Consider the following 25,937-nt stretch of genomic DNA (forward strand, 5'->3'; position numbering starts at 1 on the left):
TGCATGGATGCATTGTTCTGTTTCTGTCATTTTTTGCCTTTATGTTCAACCCTCTTTTTGCCCCAAATGTAGAACCAATCATTGCTTGGAAATGGGAAATGTAGGTAGAAACTCAGCACTGAAGCCAGACGTTAAAAGACACAGTGCTCATTGTAGCAATTGGGAAATGCAGAATAATTTTGAACTCTGGCTAATTGCTGCAATAATCTTGCAGCATAACTTTGCAGGTCCCTAGTTAAGTACCAACTTGCATTGATTTCAATCTACTCCTCACCACATGAGAGCGTTGATGTTGCTCATCAGTCAAAATGTAGTGTTTTTAATTCAGTTCATTTCAGGGGTGTAATTGGAGTCTGGCTGTGCATTGTTTTGATAAATGTTTAGCGCCTGGGATGCACTTTACTGGGAAGGTAATGAGATTGGAGTGGCCCAATCATGCATTCAAGTTGGGCCAGGAGGGGATCACGAATCAGACTTTCTACTCTCAATTATTGTCCATTGACTTCTCTCTCCCTTGCTGCTTCCCTCCAAAGTAACTTGCTCACAGATATTGACTGTCCCAGACTTGCAATGAGCCCGTGGTAATAAGGCAACACTAAAAAATTGAGTACCCCTCAAACCCCACCCATTGCATTGGTCGACCTGTCGAGGAGACAGAGGACGCAACTGCGGGGCAGGCGTCTAGAAATATTTTTAAAAACGGAAATGAGATATCTGAGAGAGGAGAGGTGGGAGCGAATTGCATCGCTTTGCAATTGAAGGTAATTCTCATTTCATCAGTGGGCAGTTGTATTTCTGTTCTTCCCTTTGCAGCCCATCACTCATTCACTCTTGGAATGAATGGCTTGTTTAGCCATCAGAAGGGGGATAGTTAAGCGTCAGCCCAACATTGCAGTGGCTCTGGAGTCACATGTAGGCCCAGACAAGGAAAGGAAGGCAGATTTCTATTGGACATTTGAGAAAGGAGATGGGTTTTCAACGTAATGGTCATGACCGAGACATATTGATAACTTCAGGCTTACACAATGCTGCACTGAGGCTTGAACCTAAGTCCCCAGAATATTAGCCAGAGTTTCAGCATTACTTAAACTCTTGTTTACACGACACTATGGTCTGCCTTTGTGTTACATTCACCAAAGGGGGAATGGTAGAGAAGGTAAGCTTCCCAACATAGATCGGTGGTGAGTTAGGTTGTTGAAGGGATGTGTGGTGAATGATTGTTTGCAATTGGTCCCAGCATGCCACTACCTACAATGCTGGGAATGCAGGGATGACACACGGGCTTGCGAAAAAAACCAATTGCCTTGCTGGATATTTAATGCTGGTGTCATGGAATTGCATCTTGGCAGAGCTCTCTCGGTCTGCCAGGCATCGAGGCTGCACTGTGATCACTCTGTTCCCCATCGAACATGGATCTTGACTGTGGCGAAGGGAAAGGTCACCACACAGGCAGCTTTTGTTAATGACTGACTTGGCTATGATATACTGAGAAAGTGGTTGCTGGCTGAATGAAATAGTTTCATACCAAGACAGAGCTCCACTTGGAGTAGGGACCTCGTTTGGTTTCAGGGAGTGGGGGTGTGGTTGGCTGTGGGTGAGGGGTGGGGAACGGGAGAAGGGAATGTACTTTTCACAGCAACCTCCTTCTCTCTCTCTCCTCGACGTTCCTGGCAGAGTAAAGCAATACTCCAGCTTATGCCTTGGTTGGTGCCCAGTTTACTCGAGTCTGCGGGACTAAGCTTGACTCCTGTGCATTTTGCTTGGGAGCCCAGCAGTGTGTGCGAGGTGAGCTTGCACAAGTGTGATGGCGAGAGTACCAGCATGTGTGAGAGAGTGTGCAAGTCTGAGTGTGCGCATATCAACACGTGTGCTGCTGTGTGAGATGCAGGAGTGTGTGGACATGAGTGGTGTGCATGTGTGAGTGTGCGCATGTTTGCACGTGAGTGACCACATGAGCGTACATGTGAATTGCATGTGTGAATGTGTGTACATGTATGCAAATGTAAGTTGCACATCTGCCTGAGTGAGTGTGCACGTGTGTGCGCGAGTATGCGTGTGTGAGACCCTGCAGGAGCTTTGACCATTGCTGGTAGCTGGTGAAAAGCTAACCTGGATTAATCCACTAACTGCATGTTGGATAATGATCTGAGGCACAAGGACAACAGGCAGATGGGTTGGCGCATCCGATGGGCGTGTTTCTGTGCTTCTTGCATAGCAGTGAATGTCTGACAGGTGCGACCTTTTCATGAGACAGTCGAAACGATTGGCTCTCTGCCCAGAATATTGCTGCAACACTGTCCTTGATTGGTTGTCTTCCTGTCATGCATTGCTTCACAAGGGGAGAAACTGCCTTCCTTTCCCAAAGTAATGTACAATGGCTGGCTGCATCACGCTGCACTGTAAGTATTTTTGTAAACGCAGGTAGACTGTTGCCTTTGCATGTTACTTCCAGCTTGACACAGGAAGATTTTATTTTTTAATTTTCTGTTTATTTCTTTTTTTTTAAATTGGGATGGGAGTTAAATGCTGGTTGGTAAAATGTTGATGTATCTGTTTCTCCTACAGGTTGGTACTGAGAAGTGCCTTTCCTGGAATCTCTGCTGCTTCGAAAAGCTTCTAGAGCAGTCTCTGCTTAATTGTCTTGCTTGCTGCCAGCTAGGACTGCAACAACTGCACATCCAACCCCTTCGGCTTTAGTACAATCACCCATTTCCCCACCCCCCCCCCCCTCCCCTTACCCCCACCTCCTCCTACCCCCACCTCCTCCCCTTACCCCCAACTCCCTCCTTCCTCCTCTTCCCCTTTTGTCCACCCCCTCCCTTTCATTCCCACCTAGGTCTGAAAGAGAGAGAGAGAGAAAGAGGGAGAGAGGGAGAGAGAGAAAGAAAGAACAAACTTTTTGCAGTATATCAGCCTGGCATTGCTCTCTTGCTATTTCACTATATCGAACAAAGAATTTTCATATAGACAGAGAAAAAAAACACAACTCTACCGAAACAGTTACCTTCTGCCTGAAACAATCGAAGGGATTAAAACAAATTTTTTTAAAAAAGTCTGATCCTGGAAAGTCTGATCTCTGCAATCAGCTGGGCAGAGTTGATCAATATTAGTTGCCCACCTTTGAAACTGCTTGCCATATCAGAGGGCTGGATGTTACCTTTCGAATAACTGGTACTCTACAACAACTGCGATCCTCACTGAGAGCTAAGTGCTAACCCATTTCCAAGCTTCAAACCAGGCTTCAGTTTGGGAACACGTTATGGGTCACAGAGTACAATTGCCCTACGTTTGATGTACAACTCCATACTGACACTGTTACTTTTTCAACCAAAATAGAGAGAAATAAAAAGAAGAAAAGTAAAGTCTTTATTCTTTCTGAAATTCTTTTTTAAAAAAAAACGAATCCTCACCAATCTAATGCCAGGGGCTTTCTCTGAAGGGAAACTTCCTTGTGGTGATCTTTCTGTTGAGAAAGCTTTTAATACGCTCAAAACGAGAAAAAAACAAAGGGTATCTTTTATCACCCCCAAAAAACGTCAAGGTTTTCTTTAATCAGTCTTCACGGCTCCACAATCGACGTGTTTGGCTCTACACTGTTCCGGAACAATCTCGCCTGCTTGTTAACTCTCAAACATGGCCGTTAGTGTGACACAGATACGGGACACAAAATGGCTGACGTTGGAAGTGTGCAGAGAATTTCAAAGAGGCACTTGCTCAAGACCAGACACGGAATGTAAATTTGCACACCCTTCCAAAAGTTGCCAAGTTGAAAATGGACGAGTAATTGCCTGCTTTGATTCGTTGAAAGTGAGTACAGAAATGAACTACACGCGGGTGTGTTTTACTGACAATGCTCAGCTGAAATAATATGTGCGCGCGCGTGTGATGTTTTGTATTCTGTGCAAGTGATGATGATGGACTACCCAGTGTGTGAAAATGCTTAAAAGAAGAGGGGGAGGAAAAAAGAAGCAACATTGTAACCAAGTGTTTATTTGTAAGGTTTACACACTGATGCCATTGCAAAAATTGCAGGGAATGAGAAAGCAGCTTCTAAGTTAACCAGACACTAGCGATGCTTACTCTCATGCATGTGTTCACTGAAATGTGTTGTGTTCCTTGAAAAACATATATGCTTGGGCATGAATAATTTTCTAGCCTGCGGGTGATGACTTTCCTTTTTCCTGTGTTGTGTAAGCCCCACACTGGCTTCCAAGGAGCGGAATCAAGAGATTTGTGTTCGGGCCTGGTGTCAGTCAGAGCTGTCCACTGAGAAGAATGGTGGCAGTCAATGTGCCTCAGAGTTCAAGCTCGCCAATGAATATGGCCTGTGTAGTTTGCTGCCTATTTTTAGACCAGCTACTCTGATAGAGCAAAGACTTGGAAGTTGGGTGGGGAGCAATATCCCACAATGAAATGTCTTGACCCTCATTTCAGCTGTTCAGACATCGATTGGCAATAGGCCAGGCTGTCACTTCAGCTGAGGGGACTAATGTGCTTTTGGGTAATACAGGAGGCAAAAAGGATTGGACCTAACCTGCACGATACATGAAGCCAGGTCCTGAGTTGGAGCATTGCTTAGGCTTTCCTGAGGTCGATAGCCAGGGCCTGTGGTCGCGTGTTCACTGTTAGCCGTTCTTCATTTGTTCACAAACTCAAGAAATGAAGGCATTTGCTATGACACGTGGTTGTTGTGACAGAGACAAAATTGCTCTTCTCCCTCTCCCCAAGTAGAGTTCATTGCGCTGTCATTTTAATTCTTCCTTGCAGTATGTAATGTAATGTAATGAATGCTTGACTAAGAAAGAAGCCCCATAATCCACAGTACATAGCTTCACTCGCCTGACTTGGTGAAGTGATATTGTTAAAGTAGGTTGAGCAAGGCAGATGGCCAGCGTGAGATGGTTGGAGCTAAAGTTGTTATAAGTAACTTTTCAGGAGAGATTTCTTGTGTAGCTTGATGGTGAGAGTGTGTGGTTTAATCCTTCATGACATTGTATTTTGATTAGATTAGATAGCTGCACTACTAGGAGCAGCAGAATGAGACACCCACCCGCTGTCCCCATTAAGGCCTTCCTAGTGACCAACAAATAAGAAATATGGCCTTGGTTCCAGCTCTCCTTTGTAAATAAGAAACTCAGTGCAGGCTGGTTTGACCTCCTTTCTGGAGGTTTTACTATACTTACCCCGCATGGTCACTAACTGCTAACTTCACTCTTACACCTACAGACACACATTTGTGCACACACATGCACACAGAAACATAAATGCATACGTGCACATACAAACATTCTCATTCTCACTCACTCACTCACTCGCACCATCCTTGCCTTCTGATGTTGGTTGGAGAGTGAACAATGTCTTCATTACCTTGGACAATGGGATAAAACCAAGGTTTGGGCATGAAAATAACAAAGATGATGCTATATTGGTGGAACTACGTTGATAATACGAATGGCTTCCATTTAGTTCTGATGTAAGACCAGAGCTGTTTAAGCCATAGAAGGAAGTGACTGAGAGGATTTCATGGAATTGCATAAAGACAGGAAAGACAAATGCAGAACCAGTTCAGAGTAGGCAATTGATGGTAGTGGAATCAAGACAGTTTGAATAGTCCCAGTAGGTTGTTGCTGTGAATAAGGGTAGGCAAGGACCTGGTTTAATGGCACTGCTTTCTCAATGAAACATTGCCTCAGTGCTGAACTGGAGTGTATAGGGTTGATATCGGAATACTTTACACCCAAAAGAATGTCTATTTGGTAGCCTACTAAAAAGAAAAGCTTCAAATCATTCAAGAAACAGTTATGGAACTGTAAGATTTTCTTGACACGTGAAGTAGGATTAGCCAGTTGACTGTCCCTGCCCCTGCTCCTACTCCTACTCCTATGCCTAAATCCATCTCGTGGTTGTGAGCTATACACACTGTGTGCTTTGAACCCTCAAAAGTTTCCAACGAAATGACATTAGGAATGCTCCGATCATAAAGACCAGCTTTTGCCTGGGTATAAAATGTCCTTTTGTGGGAAACCAAATAGTATAGAGGTGATCATATCATCACAGTGTTGTGAGCATAACTGTGATTGGACACAGGCTCATGGTTGATCCCCTGTACAGAAGAGACTTTCTGAACATTAGGAAAGGGCCGAGGGCATTCGCTGATTATGAGAAATGAAAAATCGTTACTTTTTTTTTTGGACACCATTGGTGCAGCCACATTTGGAGTACTATGTAAATTCATCCTATTATAGGAAGGATGTTATTAAACTGGAAAGGGTGCAAAACAGCTTTATAAGGATGTTACCAAGCCTGAAGGGTTTGAGTTATCGGGAGAGGCTGGATAGACTGTGTTTCCCTGGAGTGTAGGAGGTCGAGGGGTGACTTTATAGAGGGTTATAAAATTGAGGTGTATGGATGAGGTAAATAGACCAGGTCTTTTCCCCGGGGTAGAAGAGTCCAAACTCGAGGGCATAGATTGAAGGTGAGAGGGGAAATATTTAAAAGGGATCTGAGGGGCACTTTTTCATACAGACAGTGGTTTGAATGTGGAATGAGCTGTCAGAGAAAGTGGGAGTACAATTCCAACATTTGAATGGGCACATGGATAGTATTGGTTGAGAGTGATATGGGCCAGACACAGGCAAATGGGATCAGTTCAGTTGAGGAAACTGGGTCGACATGGCCAAGCTGGGCCAAAGGGTCTGTTTCCGTGCCGTGTGACTCTAAATCTGTGTCTGTCTGATAACAGTGGTCAGCAACCTCGGGGTTTGTGAATGTCACTTTGGTCACAGTTTCCCTGCAGTTACCAAGTCGGGGGATGGACAAAACCTCATCCAGGAAAAGCTGCCATCTCCGGTTCAATATATTCCTTAAGGCTTTACTATGCGCCCCTCTGATAGGTAGCACGGTGTCTCATTAGTTGGCCTCACAGCGCCAGGGATCCAGGTTCGATTCCAGCCTTGGGTGACTGCACGTTCTCCCTGTATCTGCGTGGGTTTCCTCCAGGTGCTCTGGTTTCCTCCGTCAATCCAAAGATGTGCAGACTGAGTGGATTGATGAAACTAAATTACTCTTCGTATCCAGGGATGTGCCGGCTAGGTGGAGTAGCCATGGGAAATGCAGGGATATGGCAATGGGATGCTCTTTGGAGGGTCAGTATGGGCTCGATGCACCCGAACGTTCTGCTACCACACTGTTAGGATTCTATGATTCCAAGCATCTTCTCATTGAGCATCCCTCCTGACATTTTGTCCAAGGCACACCTTTCCAATAGTTTCTAATCAGTACTCTAGGAAATCCAGCAGACATTAATCTTTCAAATTTGAGGGTCTTAGATTGCTGAGACAGACTGGAAAATTGAATTCCCAGTTCCAACTCTAGCTGTGTTGGAACCTTTTTGAGCTTAGGGAGAGGAGAAAGTGAATGTTCTTTGCAAAAATTACAGCTGACTTGATAAAGCTGAGGCAACATATGCTACTGCCTGGAGCTTTGTACACCATCTAATACATGAGGAAGACACGTGGTTGGAGTTCACTCGGTATCCAAGGGCTTCCAGTGTTGTCTATAAATTCCACTGCCACATATTTGCACTTACTGAACCTCCAGACTGTCTTTAGTATTTTCAATGACTCACCCTCTGTGAGAAAGGGATTAGATGTGGAGGACATAAACCTGTCACACGCTATATCCACATCCTCGTTTCTCAACTAACTGTTAGGAGGTATTATGAGAGAGAGAGAGAGGTGTTGAATAAATTCAGGAGTTGTAATCTATACCTTTTTTTTTTGGAGAGAAAACAATTTGAAAAAGTCATTAATTTATTCACATTGACTGTGTAAAGAGGACTGCCTTTTTTTGGTCCCTTTATTAAGCAGGTTTGTCTGTTTTGGGTGCTAATATTTTTCCCTCGACAAATCCCCAACATTTCCCCAAAATAAGGCAAAGGTGCTACAGTGGGAATGAGGAGGCTTTTTTTAAATGCACAAAGTTTTTGTTTACTAGAACATAGTGTCTGAATGAAACAAATTCAATCATAATTTTCCAAAGGGAATTCAATGCTTTGGGGATATAAAAGTGCACGGTTCAGAGGAAAAAGAAGATGCATACAGGATGAATTGCAGTGGTTTCTCAACAAGATCTATGTGTGTGTGCTGTAAGATTCTCAGATTCCATATTTTAATATAAAGTCCTAATCTTTTATTCTGAAATGTTTCACTCTTTTCTTCCCCCTCCACTGAGACTGAATTCTGATTTGAATTTCGGATCCCGTGATAGCAAAGCCAACGTCTTGTATTTGTCAAAAACAAAAACTTGCTGGAGATCAGTGAGTCAGGCAGTATCCATGGAGAGAGAGTAAGCTAACGTTTCAAATTTAGGTGATTGTTGTATTGATTAAACACTTCTCTCTTACAATAGTCATGAATGCTCCATTTTTAAAAAAAAATAATTCAGTCGAAGTATCTGGGTGTCACTGGCTAAGCCAGCATTTATTGCCCATCCCTATTTGCCGTGGAGGAGGTGGTAGTAAACTGCCTAATGGGACTCCTGAGGTCCTAAGGGTGTAGGGAAACCCGCAATGTTGTTAGGAAGGGAATTCCGGGATTTTTGCCCAGTGACCATGAAGAAATGCCGATACACTTCAAGTCGAGATGACATGGCACTTGGAGGGGAACTTGCAGACGATGATATCCCAAGGATCTGCTACCCTTGTCCTTCCTGCACAGTGTCCTGCTTTCAAATGGAAAGCCTGTGCTCATGAGGTTCAGGATGTAGCTGAGTGGGTACCACTTGGGTGTTCTACTCTAGAGATTTCAGTGTGAAATCTAGGTTTGGACATCTCACTCTGCTGTTGAGAGAGTACTGTACTTTCTTAGGCAAATTATAGAATCAAAGTATCCCTACAGTGTGGGAGCAGGCCATTTAGCCCATTGGGTCCATACAGACCATTCTAAGAGCATTCCATCTAGATCCACCTCCCTGTTCTATCTCTATAGCCCTACATTTCCCATGATTCCTGATGAAGGGCTCCTACCTGAAACATCAATTTTCCTGTTCCTTGAATGCTGCCTGACTTGCTGCATATTTCCAGCACCACTCTAATCTTGACTGTAATCTCCAGCACCTGCAGTCCTCACTTTCTCCTATATTTCCCATGGTTAACCCACCTATCCTGTACATCCCAAGATACTATAGGTAAGGTAGCTGGCAATAGCCAATCCACTAACCTGGACATACGAGGCTCCATCCATGCTCAGCTTTAAATAAAAAGCCTCATTGTTCTAGTTTGAACAAGAGGAGGAGAGTTATTCTCTGTCTCCTGGTCAATATTTATCACTCAATCAGGTGATTTGATTATTGTCGTATTATTGTTTGACAGAGCTCACTGTGCACCAGTTAGCTGCTTCACTTCATACATTACACGGCATCTACAGTTCAAAAGTACTTTGTTAGCCCTAAAGTAGGTTGTGATTCTTCTGAGGTTGTGCAAGATGCTCTATCAATGCAAGCCTTTCTTTCAGGGAAGGGCAGTCAGCTAATGTAAGATAAGATGTTCTACGTATTTCAAGAATGCTGGTTGAGGGAGGAATTCTGGGTAAGAAACCAGAAGAAATACCCACTCTTCTTTGAGTATAGTCAGAAGATCCTCAGTGCTCATTTTCTTGCTTTTTTAAGAGATTCAATAGTATCCAATTAACAGCTTATAAGAGCAATGGCACCTCCAGCAGTGTGACACGCCCTCAACACTGGATTGATTTGTCAGCGTAGTTAGATGTTCAAGTCTTTTATTAGAACTGATTTCCATAGCTAATTGACTCAGTTCAATGTAGCTCTACAGACTAGACAATGTACCTAAACTGAGTATTCTTGTAGTGGCTCAGTGGTTAGCTCTGCTGCCTCACAGCCCCAGGGACCAGAGTTCAGTTCCACCCTCCGGCGACTGTCTGTGTGAAGTTTGCACATTCTCCCTGTCTGAGTGGGCTTCCTCCCACAGTCCAAAGATGTGTTGGTTAGGTGATTTGGCCATGTTACATTGACCATAGTGTCCAAGAATATGCAGGCTAGTTGGGTTAGGCATGGGAAATGCAGAGTTGCAGGGACAGGGTAGGTCTGGGTGGGATGCTTTTTGGAGGGACAATGTGTGGACTTGATAGGCTACACGGCCTGCTTCCACATTGTAGAGATTCTGTGAAGTACTACCACTGCTAGATGCCAGAGTGAACACCACTATATTAAAATGAATCCTTTAATTGCTGGCTTTCACTCACACTAGATTGAAAGAAACACCATGAACTCTGATCTGAACATCTCCATTCAGATCAATTGATTGAGGCCTGCTTGTTATGATAGCAAGGAGAGTCTGTTCCATGGCTGAAATTTTACTTTAGTCCTCCTATTTTCCAAAACAGAATGTGTCATAAAAACCTCCTTAGATTTTGTTTTAGTTAAGACCAAAAGATTCTGCGACTACTCCATGAAGTGGTGTGGCTTTGCTTTCAAGAATGGCTGTAATGTGTCTTGACACTTGTGAGAAACTCGACTGTAGTTTGAACATGAGTTACATGTTGCAGAAGTAACATGCAGCCATTCTGTGGTCTAACAGTCAGCCGAGCATTTATTTCCTCCTTTCTATTTTAGCAATTGCTGCAGTTTAAGACTTATGTGGAGGGCAACCTGTTACCTTCCTCATGCCTTCGATTATAAACAGTGACACTTCGAGGTGAGAATTCATTCAGGTGGAAATTTTGATGCTTTACAATGAGGGCTTGTCTTTATTCTACTGGCCCCCTGTATGTTTTCCTGACATTCCATTCAGTATAATCAGTAACAGATTTGTTCAACAAATGGCTTGCAGAGTCTAGGCGGAAAGCATAGGCCTTTGGCTGGCAGCTATGGCCAGGATGTTACGATTGTGTGATTGCGGGAAATGAGTAGACTGACTCAGGCAGTTAAACAAATTCTTGGCATTCACTTTCACCTTCTGTGGATAAAATAGTAGTTCCAGAGCCAATTCTTCATTTTCGGCCTCATGATGATCTGGAATGAAATTTGGATTTTTTTTTCAGTACGCAGGGACATCCAGTTTAAGGCCTAAAAATCTGATTTGTTGACAGCAACTAAAATTAATACAGATCCTTTTGTGGTCGCAAAACACCAAATACTCTTCACAGGAAGCTGATATTTACCGCAAGAGGAGATATTAGAATTAATAACCAAAAGCTAAATTCATTTTTTAGTGGTATGTGGCCAATGCAAACTGGGTGGCATTTATCGCCTATCCCTGGTTGGCCTTGTGGAGGTGAGCTATAGAGTCATAGAGATGTACAGCATGGAACAGACCCTTCGGTCCAACCTGTCCATGCCGACCAGATATCCCAACCCAATCCAGTCCCACCTGCCAGCACCTGGCCCATATCCCTCCAAACCCTTCCTATTCATATATCCATCCAAATGCCTCTCAGAGAGGTTTATTTGCTCTATAGGAGGAGGAGAGAGATGGAGAAGTTTAAGGAGTGAATTCTAGACTTTTACCCTCCATCATTGGAATACATGGCTACCAACATTGGAATATTTAAAATCAGGGATGCATTGGGATTTAGACTTAGATTTTATTGTCACGTACTCCAGTACAGAAGGGTACAGTGAAAAGTGTACAATGTTACCACACCACACCATCTTCGGTATCAAGGTGCAAAAAAAACCTACAAAGTAGTTAGAGAAACAAAGTTTAAAAAGTGAAGTGTTTCTTCATAGCATAAGTAGAAACAGAACAAATTAAGGCAGTAGTTCAGTGGCTAGATCACAAAGGAGTGTTAGGACTAGGGAAAATTGTAGAGATAAGGAGAGATGAGACCATGGAGCGATTTGGAAATAAAGATAAGAATTTATAAGCCTTGCCAGTGTGGATCAATGCAACACCTGATGAGACTGAGGTATTGTTACAACCCAGTAACTGGGCAAACTCCCCCAATGTCAATATGTCGTCATGCCAACAAGCAGGCACCAGAATTTTGGATGGAGACAGTCGAAGTGTTCTCTTTTGGCTTTGGAGATAGATTTTTAAAATCTGAGACAAATGTCTGCACAGAATGACTAAACACATAGAGGAAACATGGATGTGAAAAGATAATAAGGTCCATTAGACCTATTCCGTCCATGAATATTCCATCACATAGCAGTTGCTCCCATGTATGAATGGACACTGGGACATGGGTGGAACACAGTAGAATTCTAGCATTGAATGATGTTTGAATGCTGCTTTGACAGTGGTATGATCCACAGTGGAAGAAGGAATTTTGAACAAAAGGGTCATGGCACTTTAGTCATTACTGACTCCTGAAGAGGATCAACTGGGATTTGATTTTTTTCTTCCTTCTTTATTTCTTTGGATATGGGCATCACTGGCAAGTTTGTTGACCATAACTAATTGGCATTAAACTTCCCCATGACATTTTGAAAGATAATGAAGAGTAGCCCGTTTACTGTGGATTTGTACTGATATACTGTGGATATACGGAAAAAACTCTTACTTGAGTAAATACGAAGGAAAAAGAACAGTACAGCGCAGGAAGATGTCCTTCAGTCCACCAAATCTATGCCAACATGTGATTCCTTTCTAAACTAAAAACCATTTGCTTCCACATGGTCTGTATGCCTGTATTCCCTGCCTATTCTTACATCTGTCAAGGTGTCTCTTAAAGTTGCTGTTGTGTCCACCACCTCTGGCAGCACATTCCAGGCATTTACTGCCCTCTGTATAAAAACAAAAACAACTTGCCTCTCACATCTCCCTGAAATTTTCCTCCTTTTACCTGAAATCTCTGTTCCCTTTAGAAGTGACATTTCTATCCAGGAGAAAAAAACTTTGACTATCCATTCTATTCATGCTTCTCATAATTTTGTACATCTCTAACAGATCGACCTTCAGCTTCTGAGATTCTAGTGAACACAAACCAACTTTGTCCAATCTCTCATCGTAGCTAATAACCTCTGAACCATCCTGGTAAATTGCTTCTGGACCCTCTCCAAAGCCTCCACATCCTTCTGATGGTGTGGCGATCAGAAATGTACACCGTATTCCAATTGTGGCCTAACTAAAGTTCTATACAGATGCAACATGACTTGCCCATTTCTATACTCTGTGCCCCAACTGATGAATGTAAGCATGCTATATGCATTCTTGATCACCTTATCCACTTGTGTTGCCACTTTCAGGGAATTGTGGACCTGTACACCTAGATCTCTCTGTGTTGATACTTTAAATTTTTTTAAAAATCCGATATCAATCTAGTTGATTCATCATTCCAGCATTTTGGATGATTTGTTTTTAAGGTGTGGGTAGCGCGGACGAGACAGAATTTGCCTTACTATCCTAAAGGCTATTAAGTTTAATCATAGCGTGTGGAGCTGGAATCACATGTTGATCAGATAAGAAGAACAACTTACAACTCCCAACCCTCAAGGCCAATAGTGTACCAGGTGAATCTCGCAGCAATCTATTTTCAATCGCTGTCTTTTCCCCTAGAGCTCACTCAAAGTCACTAACTTCATTAAATGCAATGCCGCAAAGATTTGCATTGGGTTGGAACCCAGTGACACAGCCGGAACCTGAGCTAAACTGTCACATCAGGCCCTTTCCCTGAGATGGTCTTAATGTGGGGATTTTGTTGTTCTCTGACCAAACTCAAGGCTTCCGTCCTGATGAAGGAGTCACTGGACTCGAAACGTTAACTCTGCTTTCCTCCCACAGATGCTGCCTGACCTGCTGAGTTTTGCCAGCAATGTTTGTTTTTGTTGCAGATCTCCAGCAGCCCTTTTGTTTTGTTTCCAAACACTTGGGTTTTGCGCCAGAAGTGCTGTCGAACCGACGGACAGAAGGATTGTTAAATCACAAACAAAAACAAAATGAGAGTTTCTCATTCTCCAAAGTGTGACCATTGCCATTGGATGACTGCTTCCTCTCATCAGTCCTTGACTCTGCTTTGCTGAGGGTCCTCAGTGGAGTTGTTACACAAAGAGTATCGATGGTTAAAGGTGATTAAATTGATCTGTGGTGGAGAACTTCAATTATAGAACCATAAAACGTAGGAGCAAATTAGACCACTCGCCCCATCATGCCTGTTCCACCATTGAATGAGATCATGACCAATCTGATCATTCTCCACTCCACTTTCCTGCCTTATAGCCATGACCCTTGATCCTTTACTGATTTAAAAATCTGTCCATTTCAGCCTTGAATATATGTAATGACCCAGCCTCAACTGCCCTCTGTCGCAGAATTCTGCAGATTTTTGATATCTTCTGAGAGGGGACAAACAACTTCCTCATCTCTGTCCTAACTGGATAACTGCTTATCCTGCGTTTTTGGCATCTGCTCTTAGACTCTACACAAGGCGAAACAAGCTCTGTGTGGTTATCCTGTCAAGTCACCTAAGATTCTTGTATTTTTTCACTGAGATTTGCCTGTCAGTTTTCTTATTAATTGATAAGGCAGATAGTGTCAAATTATTTCTTTCTATTTTTTGGGGAATTCAAGAAGAACTGGTGCAACCTTATAATGAGAACTAGTCATTCAAAGTTTGATGTTAAAAAATAGTTCTTCACACAAAAGAGTGGGGCAAGTCAGGAGCTCACACTCACACACACACTCTCTCTCTCACACACTCTCTCTCTCTCACACACACACACTCTCTCTCTCTCTCTCTCTCTCTCTCTCTCACACACACACTCACACACACACACACTCTCTCTCTCTCTCTCTCTCTCTCTCTCACTCTCACCTTCAGCTGAGGGTGATAGTCAGCCAATTCGTGATGAAGATAGATAAGGAGAACTATAAAGCGATTGAAGAATATAAACCATTATTTGTAGAATATGAACATTTCTTGCCTATGTTGGCTATAACGTGATTCTGGCGCCATTGATTTGACTGGTGTTGCTATTATGCAATTTTCTTATGACACTGGGTCACACGGGAGTGGAACTGTTGCTGTCTCATGATAATGCCACTTGACTAGTGATCCAGCCACCAGAGTAAGTCTCTGCAGATGTGCGTTCAAATCCCATAGCAACCACTGGTGAAAAAAATTCAATTCAATTTTTTTTTAACCAGTATCTGCAATGAAAACTAGTCTTGGGCATCGTGCCACAAACCAAAACTGATTGTCAACACAAACCCACCTGGCTTAGTAATGTCCTTCAGCAGAACAAATCTACTGTCAGTTCATGGTCTGGCCTTGCGTGTCTTTCCAGATCCATCTCCAGTCTCCTCTGCAAAGCACCAGGAAGCTGCATTTTCTTTTTCGGACTACAGATGCTACACTTGCCTGTGATGCACATAGACTATAAAAAATTAAAAGGATTTTTTTTTGTTCATCAAGGACATTAAGTGTGACAAAGCCAATGTTGGTTTGACACAGTTAAGATACAAATGTGCAATGGTCATAGAGTTATACAACATGGAAACAGGCCCTTTGGCCTAACTTGTCCTCACTGACCTGCTTTCCTAAACTGAACTGTTCCCATTTACCTGATGTTGGCCTATGTCCTCTAAACTTTATCGAGCTAAATGTCTTTTAAAAGTTGTAACTGTACCCACTTCCTACACTTCATCTGGCAGAAAGTTCGATATTTGCACCATCCAGTCTGAGAAAAAGTTACCCCTTAGGTCACTTTTAAAACAGTAGTGTAATGGAGTGGTTCAACAGGCTGTACATGACATATGTCAAATATGACATATTTTACACATTTGAAGATTTGTTGAAACTGTCTTTGCTGTTTTATTCCCCTTTCTGCTTCCTCCTTTTGAGCAGCTAACTCACGCTTGTGTTTGACAATATGGATAGCAGCTTCTCTCCAAGTCTTCAGCCCAATATTCCATCTCCTGCTTATTGTCCCATTACTAGGAGTTTCCCAGCTAAGGCAATGCCTTAAGAAGGGCGGGGGGGGTGAAAATGCTGGAATAACACATGATCATCAGAATAAAATAGCAAAACAAACACACACACACACACACACACACACACACACACACTGTCAACATGATAACGTTAGGAAAATACTGTACTGGTCTTTGACTATTGATTTATTCAGTGCATTTCTGTCAAAGTAAACTACTGTTATTTTTGACTCCATGGTGTCTGTCCTCAGATTTTCCAACTATGATCAAAAGGTACTTAACAAATCTCTGTCACCCCCTCCAGCCATTAAACCCTTGAAGATATCCACTTAGTTTGGTCCGTCTTTTGTCTTGGCAGCTGAGGTATAAAGACAAAAGTGGCGTGATGGGGCAGTGGTTAGTGGAGCTGCCTCGCAGCACCAGTGACCTGGGTTTGATTCCTGACCCTCGATGTGGGTTTCCTCCAGGTGGTCCGGTTTCTTCCCACAGTCCGAAGATGTGTAGACTAGGTGGGTTAGTTGTACTAAACATTGTCCTGCAATGTTCAGGGAGGTGTAGGCTGAGTGGATGAGCCAAGGGGAACATGGGGCTATGGGGATAGTATGGGATGATCTTTGGAGGGCTAGTGCAGACATGATGGGCCAAATGGCCTCTATCTACTCTGTAGGCATTCTATAATAACTCCCAAGTTACTATCCAAAATGTCTCCATGTCCATAGTGCTCCCTAATCCTCAAAGATATTCCTTAAAATTTCTCTGACCAAGGTTTTGCTCACCTGGTCCAACGATTCACCCTTCCCCTACCCTAGGCATGGTGAAAGTTTATTTTTGTAGCATTCCTGTGAAGCACTTTGAGATGTTTTGCAATTTTGAATAAATGCAAGTTATTTGTTGTTGAGCTCACCATGGGATGTTGGTTCAGTGATAACTTCTTCTCTGACTGATTACTCTCTCCCATTTACACACCCAACAAATTGCGAAGAAGCTTTCTAACCCACAGTTCCTTGATCTTGTCAGCTTGTAAACGTATCTACAACCCTCACAACCTCTCCGCTATCACTTTGTAGAAACACCGGAACCATTCTGTCCTGTGAAACAAGAAATGGTGGAAAGTATAAATGACCCACAAGTTTGACTTGCTCAGAGAATCTGAAATCCATGCTTAGAGAAGTGGCAAACACCTTGCTCTGCTTGGACCACACATCTAAGCTATAAATAAAATCAGGAAAGTACCAGATATTTCTGATGTCTGTAAATTTGAAAAAAAAACTTAACACGCAGGTGATATCTCGCCTTTTAAGTTTTCTAACTCTAATAAATGAAGATCATAGAACGTAGAACAGTACAGTACAGAACAGGCCCTTCAGCCCACGATATTGTGCCAACCATTGATCCTCATGTATGCACCTTCAAATTTCTGTGACCATATGCATGTCCAGCAGTCTCTTAAATGTCCCCAATGACCTTGCTTCCACAACTGCTGCTGGCAACGCATTCCATGCTCTCTCAATTCTCTAGTAAAGAACCCGCTTCTGATATCCCCTCTATACTTCCTCCAACCAGCTTAAAACTATGACCCCTTGTGTTAGCCATTTTTGCCCTGGGGAATAGTTTCTGGCTATTGACTCTATCTATGCCTCTCATTATCTTGTATACCTCAATTAGGTCTCCTTTCCTCCTCCTTTTCTCCAATGAATAAAGGCCGAGCTCAGTCAACCTCTCTTCATAAGATAAGTCCTTCAGTCCAGGCAGCATCCTGGTAAACCTCCTCTGAACCCTCTCCAAAGCATCCACATCTTTCCTATAATAGGGTGACCAGAACTGGACAAAAGAAAGAAAGTTATGTATTACCTGCAAGTTTTTACAAATATTCTAACTTAGCTTCACAAAAAAAGGAGTGATGGGATTGTTGGATATCTGCTTCTCTCAAAATTTCCACTTGAATTGCCCCCAGGGTATAGTTACTCATGCACTTTCCCCCTCAAACTATCCCTGTTGCTAAGCCAACCAGTTGTGCTTTGGGCTTGATGATAACTCTTTCTCCAGTATGTCCCTCCCTTGGTATCCACCCTCTTCTTGACAGCTGCAGACACCAGACCGAGATGAGACATAACAGCGACAGCGATTCCTGAATTTGACGTGCCAAATGCTGCGACAAGGGCCTTGATCCTTCTGTCATTCCACCAACTCAAATCCTGGTCTCATTTCCAATAAAACAAAGGGTAGAGAATTGTTTCTGTTTGTGGTGGGGAACAGTGGCTCAGTTGTACAACCTTTGACTTGTGCAAGATTGGATTGGGGCAACAGTGTTCTTCAGTGGGTTGACGTAAAATCATTTAGGTATCCGTGTGTGCCAAACAATTGTGAAAGCAAACCGTTGCACCAGCTAATGCAACAGATAGTAATACGCTGAATGTATCAATTTGCAGTCTGACTGCGAGTAAATGGGAAAGGTTGTGAATTACATTTTCTGCGGAGTCTGTCATTCTTAGTGATAAAGCATTAATGATGCCAGTTCCTATACCCTCATGCCAATCCCATCCAGAACTTTGACCGTTTCTCTTGAACAACTGATGGCATCCAACAACAACTTGAAGTTCTGTAAAACAACCACTTGGTAAGAGACATGCAAATTCTTCAGATGCCTTCACCACCCTAAGAGTGTAGATGGTGCATGATCTGAAAACAAGATGCCATTACGTTTCAAATTTTTTACTTTCTGAAAAGCAAGTCTGAATTTAAAATGCTACAACAGAAACATTTTTTTTAAAAAAATAAAAGAAAATTATGAAAGGATGCAGTATCCTAATTTGAGCTCATGTTTTTATTCCCTGATGGAAAGTCACCAAATACCCAACAAGGCAACCCCTCTGGAAATGATTCACAGCAGACACATTTCTGAGCTGCAAATATGGTAAAGTATGTGATCCAGGCAAAGATATTTCCTTAAGAAGAATTTGCAATGAAAAACGCTCAGTTTACTGGAATGAAGACAGTAGAGAATTTTGCAATGTTTTCCCGTGTAATCAGCAATTTGTTTACGTAAAGCCGCATTTACTTAAAGGGAATATTTCTATAACGTGGTTTCATATCTATTCTTCAGAGTTAATTGAACACCATTCAAAAGGTTGTAACATCTTTCACTACATCTGGAATCAGCTAGATTAGAGATCTTATCTCTAGCAATCTCTGTTAGAGATAATGAAACAAAATTTGATAAACACTTCGGAAAAAACCTTTCTGTATTTGCAGTCAATTTTCGTTGATTATCCTACAAAGACTGCAAATGTGGTTTGCTGCGGTACACCCCCTGAAGTATAGGAACCATCCACTCCAATCAAATAAAAAGAGAGAGAATATGAAAAGCTCTGAACAATTTGATTTGTGAACATGAAAAAAACAAATTGGAATTCACTTTTAAGATCGCTCTTTATAGACCTCATATCAGGTCAGGAATATCACTTTGATTTTCACTTCCATTGGCTGTAGATCCCACCAGCCCCTCACCAGTTTTGGCTGATGTTGGGGTGGTTATGTGAGGGGGTAGGGGTGGCGTGTGCTGGCTCAAAAGCCCTCCTCGAACAGCACCCCCAAGTGGTGGGTTGTAAGGAGGGAACTTAACAACAAAAGTGAACTTGACTTCACCTGACATCATGTGGACAAACTTTCCAGCAGGGAAGTGAACAGGAGACTAAAAGTGTATGATGGAAATCGCAAATTGAAAATGAGAAGATGATGGAGAAACTCAACAAGGTCAGACAGCATCTGTGTGGAGAGGGGGAAAGAGAGACAGACATAATCCTTTGAGTCGGTTACTCTGCTTCTCTCCCCAGCCTGGTTCATTTCACCAAACCCTAGCTGTTCTTAGCCCTGGAATATACCTTCCTCAATTGACTCCAAAAGCTGAGGACATTATTTCCCCCGGTTTAGATTGGACAACTTAGCCAAGCGAAGGGATCGCTCTAACCACTTAGTTTTATTTTGTTATGGCGGTGACATGAATGACAAGTTGCACTTATAGCATGATTAATGTTGTAAAACACCCCAAGCACTTTACAGGAAGGTGATGAAACAGAATTTGATAACACTCTGGAAAAATACCTTTCTGTCCATTGAGTCAACCTTTGCCGAATGTCATCCAACTGCAAATCTGACTAACTCCAATCCGCCCCTTGTAGTATAGGAACCATCCAGTTCAATGAAAAATAAAAACTTAGGGTGTGAAAAGCTCCAATCAGTTTGATTTGCCAACATGAAAAAGAGCGTTTGGGATTTACTTTTAATGGAGGGACCTCTCGGTATAATGTCTGAAACTGTCCAGTCACTGTTCAACCTATAACGGAAGGAGAATGATAACCATCCATTTCCTGTTTCGTTCTGAGCTTGACAGCCTGGTCTGTCTGTAAGGACAGGATCTATGTGACTTAAGGGAAGTTTATCTTAACAATTCCCCTTCAATTGATCTTAGGCTGTACCTATTTAGACTATTTCCCCACCGGCAAAGGGGAAGCCATGATAAGCACAGGGGCCATTTCAGTAACTAAACAGCTAGCAGGAACACACTCTCAGAGCACTTTAAATGTCAAGGAAGTCTTTTGTTTTGTCCCCGTGCTTAATTAGTAAATAAATATCAAAGCACTGATTATGTATAAAGGATTGGTTAATACAGAAATCATTTCATTCTTTTTAATCAGGGTTTTGAGGATAGTATTACCCGGTTGGAGAACTTGAACAAAATAAAAAAAAACTGCTGCATTTGGAGGCTCATTGGAGATGTTACCTAGTATGGTGATGAAACATCTGAAAATGAATTCAGTTCTGCAAGCAAACCTACATCCACTTGGTACCATTATCAAATTGATAGCTTCTTCAAATGAAGTGAGAGTATAATCTGAATCACGTGATCCATTGCAACTCGACACGAATTGAAATATATGCACCGACGTTTTGCATCGGCTGGATTTAACAGGGTATGCAAAGTGTGATGTTGGTAGGCAAATATATGAGACTTGGCACAGCCAGGAGTTTTAGCTTTGGATGGAGACAATAAAATGAGCTGAAATGTATCAGTCATTACAGTCAAGGACAACAAAGGTCAGTTACCTCCCAAAGGCTGTTGCTCCATTTTCAATGCATCCCCGCTCATTAGAAGCTTGATGTCGATAATGTTTCTCTAAAATGGCCTTTCCTTGCCAGCGATAGAAATGGAGATAGCAGAAATCAAAGTCTGAGTGCTGACTGATAGAATTACAATTTCTATGTTGCTATTTTGCATGTCACCAGCCTGTACCACACACCGACGAGTGAAAAATTTACTCTTTAAAACAGTTTTATTCTGATTTGAACATACCATTGAAGTTCTTTTTGATGCCCCATCTGTCCTTCACATTTTGCCATTTGCCATAACAGCTATCCCAGGGGAAAGGAAGGCTGTGTTCTTTCTCTTTCTAGCACAAAATAAAAGCAGAATCTATTGAAATCCATTTTGTTTCTAATGCACTTACTTTTGTTATCACAGATATGTGATCTGAGCAGAACAGCTCTCATTTGTTAGCAATCCAATTTTGTGCACCTTTTAAGATTTTTGTTATTACCCCAGGGGTTTAATATAAAATGGGTAATTAGATAACTGTGATTGATTGCAATGTTGTAATGAAACTGGAGGCCACAAATTTTACATGAAGACAGGAATAGGCCATTCAGCCATCTTATTAGTAGCACCCTCGACTTTGACTCAGGTTCTGACTTCCCACTGCCAGTGCAGGGAATGGTGGGAAGCAGGAGAAAGTATAATTGAGGTAAAAGGAATGGCTGGGAGTCCAAGGAGCATGGCACCTCTTCCCTCAGATACTGGTATTTTGCACACATGCAGGGAGAAGGGTCGGGGTGCTTTCTGATTGGTCACTTTGAGAACCTCAAAGGAGCAGTGGCTGTTCCACACGATTCTTCCGAAGCCATCTCCTTCCTGATGAAATCAAGTCTGTGGAGGGAAGAACAGTAGCTCGGAGTGCACTGGGGCAGTCTGGTTGTGAAGCAACAAAACAAGGATGGGGATTTCACCAGCAAAAGAACTGCGATAAATACAGAGATCGGTTGCATTACCGAGGTGGAATTCACATTCATAAACATTTTCAAACTTCCAAATAAATTGTTTCAAATCACTGACTTTGATGAAAAAGTTGTGCCTTTTAAATCTTTTTAATACAGTTTGATATACTTTATTGCTAAGTCCCCAGTAATAACTGTTACTTAACATGTAATTCCATCCAGCTGGTTAAGACAGCTCAGCATTAAGTGGCAGGAAAGGTTAAGTCATGGTAACGAGAACCTGAATGAGAATGTTGTGAATCAGCAGCAATTTTCTAATCCTCACGTTTTACCCCCATGAATTTCACAATTTTCACAGACTGGCCTGATTAGTGAGCTGAGATGTTAAGCATTACATAGTGTTTCACACTTTGCACACTTCACTGCGTGTGATTCTTGCTAGGAATGAAATGTACAAGGAAGTCTTAACTCAGTTTAGACTCTGCACATGAGCCCGTTTGTACATTAACTATTAGTACATGAGCTATTGGTGTGGTTGTGCCACACAGCTCACCAGTCATTGGTATTAATAACCTAGATATCCAGATGGGTACATAGATATTGGGCACAGCTATTGGCATTACTGCACATGGAATAGTCATTAATATGCCAAATACTGGTAACTGTACGCCAAATTCTGGTAGTGATGGTTATATCGGGTATTGGACATGAACTATTGGTATTAGTCTTCCATTTATTGGTTTTGGCATTGTGCAGCAGGTGTTGTACATATGGTGCTGCACACCACCTATTGGTACACATGATAATATTTACTAGGCATTCTTATTTGTACGTCAGATTCTCGTATTTGTATATCAGGTTTTGTATACCAGATGTTGGTGTTTACACATCTTATTTGGTAGTGTTTGGAAAAGTGTTGACATTTTCTTGACTCGCCTCGAGGTGAAAGTTGACAGATCATGGTAGTAAAAAGAAGTGATAGGGAGTCCATCAAGCTGATGTCTGTGCTATTTTACCTCACCCCAGAATATGAACTCTCAGAATATCTCATAATGGGGAGACAATGGCCTAGCGGTATTATCCCTGGACAATTAATCCAAAAACCCAGGTAATGTTCTGGGGATCTGGGTTTGAATCCTGCCATGACACACGGTGGAGTTTGAATTCAATTTTTTAAAAACCTGGAATTATGAGTCCAGCGATGACCATGAATTCATTGTCGATTGTCAGGAAAAACCTATCTGAGTTACTAATGTCCTTTAGGGAAGGAAACTGTCATCCTTCCCTGGTCTGACATACATGTGACTCCAGACCCACAGCTTGACTCTTAACTGCCCTCTGGGATAGGCAATAAATGTTGGCCCATCCTGTGAATGAATAAAGGAAAAATAAGTCTCAAATTAATTCAACTTGCCTGTTTAATAGTTCCAAATGATATTGTCCTTTTAATGTAGAGGATGTTTCCTCATTAATTTATATGTTTGACTTGTCCTATTTGTTCCAGGCTAATTTTGAAGTGACACTATAGTTTCCTTTAATGCTTTACATAACTCCTTAAAAAGACTTCTTTATGCAATTTAGCCTCAACTAATCTTTCTTCATCTTCTTTGCTTTTTGGATTTTCTTGTTATTTTGCTCAAAAACCTTTGAAAGGTTGGGAATGGAATTGCACAGAGTGATGCTGAGAGTAGGGGGATATTTATGTGGAGACTTTAGACTGGCATACAGTATTGTCTGAATAATTTGTGGTTATCCATTAAATTCACTGTAATTCTATGTAGTGAAATAGTAAGCAACAGTTTAAAAAATCATAAAGACAAAGTTTTTTACACCACAGAAAGAGGCCCTTCGGCCCATCATGGTCATAATGGTCATCAAACACCCATCTATTCTAATCCTATTTTCAGCTCATAGTCTTCTATGTGTGGCATTTCAAGCTCCCATCTAAATAATTCTTGAATGCTTTGAGGGTTTCTGTCTCAACCAGCCTTCTACAGCGTGAGTTCCAGGTATCCACAAGGTGAACACTTCTTGCTCAAATGCCATTTAAATCTTCTTACCTTAAAACAGTGTATTCTAATCATTGACCATTCTAGATTATACTATTGGGAAAGGGATTTTCACATCCACCCTGTCTGTGCCCCTTAGAACTTTTTACACCTCAATCAGGTCCCTCTTTCAGCCTTTTTTGTTCTGAGGAAAACAACCTCAGTCTATCTACACTCTCTTTGTAGCTGAAGCACTCCAGCCCAGGTAACATTCTGCTAAATCTCTTCTGCACCCTCTCTAGTGCAGTTATGTTCTTCAGTTTCATTGTAACACCCTTGCTTCTTTAGTCAATGCCTTAACTAATTAAGGAATGTATCCCATAAGTCACCTTAACCATCTTATCTACCTGTGCTATCGGGCAGTCGAAGGTTTAGTGAGGGCACTAGCTGGGTGTTTCATAGTCTGAGGTCTGAATCCTTCACTATTACACATCAGAATGGCTGGACACCCATTGTGAGCAAATTAGCAAAGGGTTTGTTCATGTTAATTATCAACAGTTTAATGTAGACCGAAGTCAGCTTGGGCATCTACATAATGAATGTTCCTGTTTAGCGTGGGAAGGGACAACCTTTTCAGGGACCAGCTGCAATAATGGAGAAAATAGTTACTTTACAAAATGTTTAAACGGAACAGCAGTGGACGTGCATTTGGTGTTTCCAGAAGCCTCCATTGCTCATCATCTAATACCAGCATTTCTGTGTGTGTGAGAGAGATAAGATGCAAGAAATAGTTATTTATATCTATTGGCACTTGTTACACATGTCTTAATTACCCAGTAGGGCAGATCTGTCTGAATGCTTTGTCACCATGAAATATTGATTTGTTCCAGTGTAATACCCATGCGTAGAAACCTGGCACCAATTGTCCAGGTTTTTCCTTCAGAGTAACTTTTGGCATCTTTTTGTTTCTTTTATGAGTGCAGCTTTTGAAGCAATCTTCTTCAAATATACACACATCCAAATACATTTATTGGATTCTGTGAACTCAGGCAGATCCTCTTGTGGTGTTTAATGGAACAGCTTTCTGCCCAGTTTTCCATCCCATCTCTTTCACTTTGCCTTCTCAAATTACTATTGATTTCTTGCTTTTTATATTTTGCACAATACAACTGCACAGAGAGGAAAGATGACAGCGTGAAAGGGAGAGTTCCAAATGGCTAAGTGCTGCTGGATTTTAACTGATGATCTTTCTACATTGAATAGAATGTAATAGGGCGATTGAAGTAGTTCCTTCCAACAACACATCGTTGCTGTCTTTGCCATGCCTCCGATAGGCTACCGCTGAACTTGCTTCATTAGATCTGAACCCAGTTTTCCCGAAGCTCTTCTGGCTGGTCTCCTTTGGTTTGCACCTTTCTGCAAATGTTAGATGGCTGGCACCAGGTTTATCCGTCTTCTCTGTGTGCTGTCTTTGGCCGATACACCTTATAATGGATTCATTTTGCAATGGTTTCTGAAATGCTCATTTTACGAGGTATAGAAGTGTCAAGCAATTCAGTTTACTGACCCGTTTTAAATATATTCGAAGTTAATCTTTTTGTTATACATCATTATGATATTATAAGGCAGAATGATTTTCACACAAGTGTGTTGGAGGTCGATTTCCCTCAGTTGGCCGAATGCTTGGGTTTGTGAAACAGTGTGGGTTCAATTTCTGCACAAACTGAGGTTACCATGAAGGACTGTCCTTCTCAGCCTCTCCTCTCGCCTGAGGCATAGTAACCTTTTGGTTAAACCAACACCAATTGTCTCTCTAATGAGCGAGCAGGCTCACGGTCTGGTGAGACCATGGTGACTTGACTTGACAAATGGTCAAACTGGATAAGTTGCTTGTTTTACCGTTAGTTTTGATCCCAGTCAATGGAATGATCAGTTTCAGAGTATAATGGGAAATGGTTACAATGCCACCTGTTTTGTGCCATCATTCAAATGGAATTTCCAAGCCATGATCT

General features: G+C 42.0%; 1 protein-coding gene across 13 annotated transcripts in view; it reads left to right on the forward strand.

The window, feature by feature from the left end:
- mbnl1 (muscleblind-like splicing regulator 1) overlaps positions 1-25,937 on the forward strand; it is a 228,548-nt gene that overhangs the window by 66,096 nt on the left and 136,515 nt on the right. For 11 of the 13 annotated variants that reach the window (XM_060834569.1, XM_060834566.1, XM_060834572.1 and 8 more), the window contains exon 2: positions 2,566-3,807. The exons of the other annotated variants lie outside the window; for them this stretch is intronic. In XM_060834569.1, the coding sequence (XP_060690552.1) occupies positions 3,634-3,807 (174 nt within the window). In that variant the 5' untranslated portion in view covers positions 2,566-3,633. The remainder of the gene's footprint in view (positions 1-2,565; positions 3,808-25,937) is intronic. 13 annotated transcript variants of the gene reach the window in all.

Source organism: Hemiscyllium ocellatum, chromosome 13 (assembly GCF_020745735.1).
Source record: "Hemiscyllium ocellatum isolate sHemOce1 chromosome 13, sHemOce1.pat.X.cur, whole genome shotgun sequence".
NCBI lineage: Eukaryota > Metazoa > Chordata > Chondrichthyes > Orectolobiformes > Hemiscylliidae > Hemiscyllium > Hemiscyllium ocellatum.